This window comes from Tubulanus polymorphus, chromosome 1 (genome assembly GCF_964204645.1).
Source record: "Tubulanus polymorphus chromosome 1, tnTubPoly1.2, whole genome shotgun sequence".
Taxonomy (NCBI): Eukaryota; Metazoa; Nemertea; class Palaeonemertea; order Tubulaniformes; family Tubulanidae; genus Tubulanus; species Tubulanus polymorphus.
Genome location: NC_134025.1, coordinates 23,276,388 through 23,283,308, shown reverse-complemented (window position 1 = coordinate 23,283,308; position 6,921 = coordinate 23,276,388). Strand labels below are relative to the sequence as shown.

Sequence of the window (6,921 nt, the reverse complement as noted above, 5' to 3'; positions counted from 1 at the left end):
AGAGTATCGACTTATAAGAGGCTGTAGAGAAGATGGTAAGGTCGATGCCTTGCAACACGTAGCATATCTACCAGATTTGAGACAATAATATACGATCATAAACCCAGTGAAGAGGACTCCCATACACATGGCAAATATTCGAAACTTGTGCTGTTTGCTCGGACAAATGCAACACAGTTTAGAAAGAATTGAACTGTTTTGTGTCATTTTCAACAATGTCAATGTCTTGTAATCTTCATCTTTTTTAAAATGTATTTTCGCAGAGGAAATCCAGAAATTATTTCATTTCAAATCCCTATGGTTGACTTGACCTGAAAGTAAAAAGGCACAATGAAATATCAAAGAAACTATTCAACATGTCAAACCAAAAAATACTTTAGTAAGACGCAATTGATTACTGAGTAGGCCTATATATGACTGTACTATTTTGGGTCCGAAACTTTAAATCAGCAATAAAGATAAAAATTATGATACAGCACTCATCATGCCCGGCCGCCAACTCGGTCGGTGGTGTGATAAATTCCGAAGCACCTTTTCTTGTATGTATAAGAGTCATCCCACCATCGCGTGTGTACTGACACAGGGAGGGGGTGAGCTTTAAGTGGAGCGTTCTTTGGCTGTGGAACTAACTACTAGTAGGTCGATCTCGGCCTGTGACGGTTCCACAAGGACAATTAATCCAAACAGCCATGTAAAAATGCTATCCTAACCCATCACCAAACTCCTGTGCCTCAAATCAAAAACGTCACAGTCAAAGACTACACCAGTCAAAAATAAATTCTCACATCATTTAAATGAAAGCATATGTACAAAAGACGTGGCTGTTGTTTAGAACAAAATTTAGATTTAACCTGAGCATCTATGCATGGCCTACCTTTATGATTATAAATGATGATTCCATTCTAGCCCTGATTCGTAACATAATTTGGATAATCTGAGTCCGAGAAAGCGATACGAACCAGCACAGCAGTCCATACTTGGGGATATCGGTTCGTTCGCATTGTGCAAAACCTGGTCTCGTCACGGATGAGTGATCATAACAGAGTTCGAATCCTGATTATTATTCTCTAAGTACTGGTACTGTAGTATCTAATCCCAGTAATCAAAATTTCCACATAGCAGCCAAATGCGTTATAATGAAATAACGCGTATGAGCAACTGCCAACGTGCGCCAGCTTAGTGATAGATGGCAGCACCTATGGAATGATCTTATGAGCCCATAAAGACACAAGATAAATATTGACGTTTATCAAAATTTATTGTAAATAATGTCAAATACCATCTCGTAACAGTTGTCTATATAATATGTACAAACGGTTCCAAACCATACATAACAAATAGGGTGTGACAATAAAATTGGATGCAGTTATATTCTTGATACAAGAAAAGTAAACAATGTCTGGAATAAATGTTTTTTTAAATAGATGCTTGCAGACTGACCTGCCAACCCGATATTTGCCACTCAGCTAAAAATTAGTCGTCACCACTAGTAGGTCTGAATTTCTAAAGAGTTATCATTGTGCTAGTACTATTCAGTACACAGGTCTTCGAGTATTGAATAATCCCAATATTGCAATGTAGCAACTATTGTATTCAACTACTCAAAAAACGAGCCTACAGAAATCTCAAAGAATAGTCACATTTGCAACAATTGAGGAGGTATTCAATCTAATAATACTATCTTTTACCTAACAATATAATGGTTGATTTCATACATACAACATATTCTTACATATAATGAGGTAGGGTTAATATACAAACTGATATGTATAATATAAATGTACAGAGACAGAATTATCAAAGTTTGGCTGCAAATGACTTTTAGAAGAAAGGTTCTCTAAAATGATTTCTAAACGATAAAGCTATTAGTGAATAATTCGACCATAATTATACACAACACTGAGAGTTCACTTTTTAAAAAGCGGCATAAAAAATTCACCTATTTCGATACAAGCTAAAATTGTGGCTCCAACAAAATTTAGGCCTTCGCACTTAACCAAACAAAAAATAATTACAGCTAGAAAATTGGTTATTTCAGGAATTAGCACACAGTTTTGTTTTTCTACGAAAAGAATGGAATAATTTATCATACGCAACTAAAATGTCAGCGGGCATTCATCCAAAGTGTTGGCAGCTGAAAATACCACTGTCTGTTTGTTCTCTATATCATTATCTGTAATTACCATCATACACTACTGAAGAAGAAGCATCAGCAGAGTGGGTAGATTTGTACGAACAGCTAACGAATCAAATAACAACACGAATCATACCTTACTACTACAGACCCATACATACTTACAACATTTTCAAATAACATCTTTCTAATATAGAAAGTACGTTTCTTTTTTTGTTTGTAGAGAATAATTTCTATAACCGTTTCAAACTTCAATGAACATCATTATATCGTTTGTGTAACAATTTTTTAGACTTCTTTCAGCAAGGAAAATAGTTACTCACCATCGGGTGCTCAGTTGTCTAAAGAGATGTGATTTTCATGTAAACATTCTAAAAAATATCATTTTCCGTTTAGGAGCCGAAAAAACCTACTCGATCCCTCTCTGTTTCATGTAAAATAGTAAAGTTTTTTAAAAAGTCATTCAAATGTTTAAAATAATAAAATACGCTGAACTGTTGAAAAGACTGCTAAATACGAAAAAAGTTGAATATTTTTCTAGACCTGATTTGTAAAATCATTGAATGATCGAATCAATGAAAATCAATAATAAATCCCTCATCAGATTGTTCAAATTTCATCTACTAACAATTCATCGATTTTATCAATTAAAAAGTCATCATTAAATCAATGTCATCATTTGATTGAAACTTTCACGAATGAATAATTAAATCAAAACATCATTTTCAACACAAGGATTTATGAGAGTTCTGATTAACATAATACTTAAAGGTAACACATTTCACGTAAAAATCTTATATAAACTTAAACATGTAAATTATGTCTTGAATCATTTTAAGATAAATGAAGATATTCAAGTAATCAGATATATATTTATAGCTACCAATGTAAACTTTTTGAGTTCGACTTCTTTTAAAGTTAAACTTTCAGAAACTTTTAGCTTTCTGTTCAACGTAAAATGCCGAGGGACCCTTGTTTAATCGTCTTTCCAGTCAAATGTCCGGTGAATGAGCTTGAAGAATTTTTGATTATGCAATTCGAAAAAATCTCGCAACTTCCGCAGTACGAGTGGATTGATTTTCGGATGAGTGCGACCTTTACTTTCGGAGAGACACCGCTGAATGCCGACGTACTGCATGCAATAAAACCCGCGCGTTTTATTGAAGTAGAAATTCTTCTCGGTGACTTTGTGTTCCAATCCGAGAAACCGCTCGACGTCGGCGACAACTTGAGCGGGATTTTCTACGAGCCGGCGACTGTCGAGAATGAGGATTTGATTCAACGAAAAGTACTGTAACCACCGTTCGATATGACGGTGATAGATAGAGCGTCGGATCGCGACGTACTGGCGACGAATACGTCCTGTGTTCGGATCGATCGCGAGCTTCTCGAACGGTTTATAGGATTTATTACGCTGCAGTTTGTTCTCGACGATCTGAGTATAGTCAGATATCGTTCGCTTAACCGGGTCTCGAACGACCAGTAATAGTTTAATACTGCTATTCAAACGGTAGACACGAGCCGGAGCATCTTCGCTGACGAAATAAGCCGGCGTTTTTTCGATGGTGATCTGCTCGCGAAACGAGTACGGCATCTTTTTCCGATACCAATCCAAGCCCATGCTGTAATTCTCATCGTTGTCAAAAAAATGCATTTCCTTCTGGTTGACCTGAATCATCGGATGCAGGCCTAGATATTCGAGCAATGCTCGCGTACCGCCTTTACGAACCCCGATGATCAGACACTGCGGCAGTCGACGCTTCGTATGCTTATAGCGTATCGGATCGTCGTGATTCGCTGAAGAGTATCGATTTATAAGAGGCTGTAGAGATGATGGTAAGGTCGATGCCTTGCAACACGTAGCATATCTACCAGATTTGAGACAATAATATACGATCATCAACCCAGCGAAGAGGACTCCCATACACGTGGCAAATATTCGAAACTTGTGCTGTTTGCTCGGACAAATGCAACACAGTTTAGAAAGAATTGAAATGTTTTGTGTCATTTTTAACGATGTCAATGTCTTGCAAGCTTCATTGTATTTTGCAGAAGGAATCCAGCAATGGTTTCATTTCAAATCCCTATAGCTATAGTTGATTTGACCTGAAAATAAAAAAGGCATGATGAAATATCAAAGGAACTATTCCACATGATCTATCATCCAAATGGCTTGTAATGAAAAATAAGCTGCGATCACACAAGTAGAAGTATTTCTGGCCCAGGCCACACAGGCATGGGTGCATTTGGCGTCTGTCGGACCGGACGTATAAACTAGAGTCCATGGTCGGACCAGCAATCCTTCAGTACAAGTATAAAATGGATTGTTTATTCAGACTGCACAGTTTCACAGGTCAAATCCAGACCAAATTTAGGTCGTACAAAAGAAAAAAAACTTAGCGTACCCACCAGCACTTGTTATGGTATATCAGACACTAAGGTTCTTGGTGAAAGCCCATCACCAAACTCCTCCCGGGAAACTCCTGTGCCAATTTACCAACTAATTAGTCCACTTTTGGCCTCTTCAATCAATCAAATCAAATCAAATCGTACAATATTTACAAAATTCTCACAACAACATATGATATTGAAAAGCACGTAGTAGTAGGCCAACCGTGGTTGTTTAGAAACATAACCTAGAGGCATAACCTACCTTAAAAATTATAAATGAAGTTTCCTTTCTAGCTCTGATTCGTAACATGTCTGAGTCCGAAGCGATCACGAAATCGTTTTAAATTTACATTTCTCGACTACATGAGAAATGAATTACGAAGCGGGTGAGTCATTCTGCAGAATTTCCAGAACTTGCCATGAGAAGCGAATTCGCCTCTCAGGGCAGGAACTTGCCCGGAAGAGGCGAATGTTTTTGAGGCAGTATGAAAATAAAAACCCTTTCACTAGATTGAGCTGAAATGGTGACTTGTCAAGATGATCAGGAAAAATCAAAACGAACAGAAATTCCCATTTGGAATGCCTATCAACAACTTAATTTAGAAAATTCATATATATTAATGATATTGTTAATTGTTTCGATGTTAACTGTGATCCTGTAGAAATCGGCGACAACTTACTTAGCTGTCTCTTATACGCCGATGACCTCGTGCTACGTGTCCAACTCCCCAGAAGGACTCCAGAAATGTCTTGAAAGGCTAGATCTATATTGTAAAAAATGGAAACTTGAAATCAATACTGATAAGAGCAAAGTAGTAGTGTTCAGTAAAAAAGGAAATATACCTATCAATTTGAACTTTTCACTTGGAAACTCATACCTCGAGTTGGTCAAAGAATACAAATACCTTGGCCTTATATTTTCATCGAATGGTAAATTCCAGAAAGCCAAAGAGAACCTTTTTGCATCTGCCAACAGGGCAATGTTGTCAATCAAGAAAATGATCGGGGTACAAAACTGTAAGCCAAACACGGCATTATACCTATCTGACACTCTTGTCAGCCCAATCTTATTATACGGTTGCGAGATATGGCATCCCTCTACAACACTTGCCAAAAGAATAGCGAAAAACAACCAGTTCTGCCTAGAATCAACCCTCATGAAAGAATCACATATTCACAAATTGCTTACCAAGTTTTGTAAATTCATTCTAGGGGTAAATAGGAAAGCCACTAATATGGCAGTTTTAGGGGAAATGGGGAAGTACCCGCTTTACATCGAAGCCTGTATTAGAATTATCAATTTCTGGCAACATATGAAGGGCTCAAATGGTACTTTAGTAAATGCAATTTACGAAAGTGTTAAGAAACTGCCATGGAAACAAGTAGAATGGAATCACTTTATATATATTCTACTCTCATGTATTAGCCATGAATCGTTGTACATAGAAAATTCTGACATCTCTAAATCAACAATAAAAAGGTTAAGGCACATAATGCAGGAGAGGTTTAAAATATACTGGAATCATCTGATAGGAAATTCGAACAAATTAGAGTTGTTTAAATTGGTAAAAACAGGATTCCAAATGGAACCATACCTATCTACTCGACAGATGCACAGGAACTATAGAATGGCCCTTACACGTCTCAGGCTAAGTGCCCACCCACTAATGACAGAAAGGGGGAGACATTTTAACATCCCGCGTGTAGACAGGAAGTGTTCCCTATGTGATACAGTAGAAACTGAGGTACATTTTGTGATGGAGTGCCCAAAGTATTCAGCTCTAAGGGCCCCCCTTGTAGAAAAATTTACAAAACTATTCCCAGACTATTGTACTCGAAATACTAATGTACAGTTTATTCAGATTCTCACGTCAACTAAGTTAGCTAAAGACCTAGGTCGTTTTTGCTGTGCGGGTTTCATCAAGACGACATTATAATTCCATCGATCATCTATTGTATTAATTACCTTTTACCTCTTATACATGTGGAATTTGTAAATATAAGTGCTATTAGAAGTTTTGTTATAACAGTTATGTATATATATATATATTCTATTTTCTTCCTCATCTTGTTAATATTCTTGTCACTTATGGTCATGTTATATTGATTTAAAAGACAATAAACATTAATTGAATTGAAATTATATTTTTTGACCGACACTGCGCTGATAGTTAGCCACACCGTTTCATCTAAATTCCTGCAAGTTTGACATTTATACTACTCAATTAGACATACGCCTCTCGCAGCAAGTTTTTGCCCTGAGAAGGAAATTCACCTCTCAAGGCAGGTCTGCAGATTCTTAAGAACGACCATAGTCCGCGTGAGGCCTGCACGCCATCCAAATTCAAATTATTTCCTATAAGAAAACGTTTACCATTAAAAAAACCAAAAGCAAT

The 6,921-nt window shown here is 36.9% G+C and overlaps 1 protein-coding gene across 1 annotated transcript; it reads right to left on the bottom strand.

Annotated features, from left to right (window-relative positions):
• Positions 1-2,974: 2,974 nt before the first annotated feature.
• On the bottom strand, positions 2,975-4,899 carry LOC141914920 (heparan sulfate glucosamine 3-O-sulfotransferase 5-like). The gene is made up of 2 exons (XM_074806260.1): positions 4,788-4,899; positions 2,975-4,240 (listed from the first exon to the last, which is right to left on the bottom strand). Exon 2 carries the CDS (start codon positions 4,140-4,142, stop codon positions 3,111-3,113), a length of 1,032 nt encoding a protein of 343 aa, XP_074662361.1. The 5' UTR covers positions 4,143-4,240; positions 4,788-4,899; the 3' UTR covers positions 2,975-3,110.
• Between the last annotated feature and the right edge of the window lie 2,022 nt (positions 4,900-6,921).

Coding starts and splice junctions, on each gene's coding strand:
- LOC141914920 (XM_074806260.1), bottom strand. CDS start 4,142: ATGACACAAAACATTTCAATTCTTTCTAAACTGTGTTGCATTTGTCCG.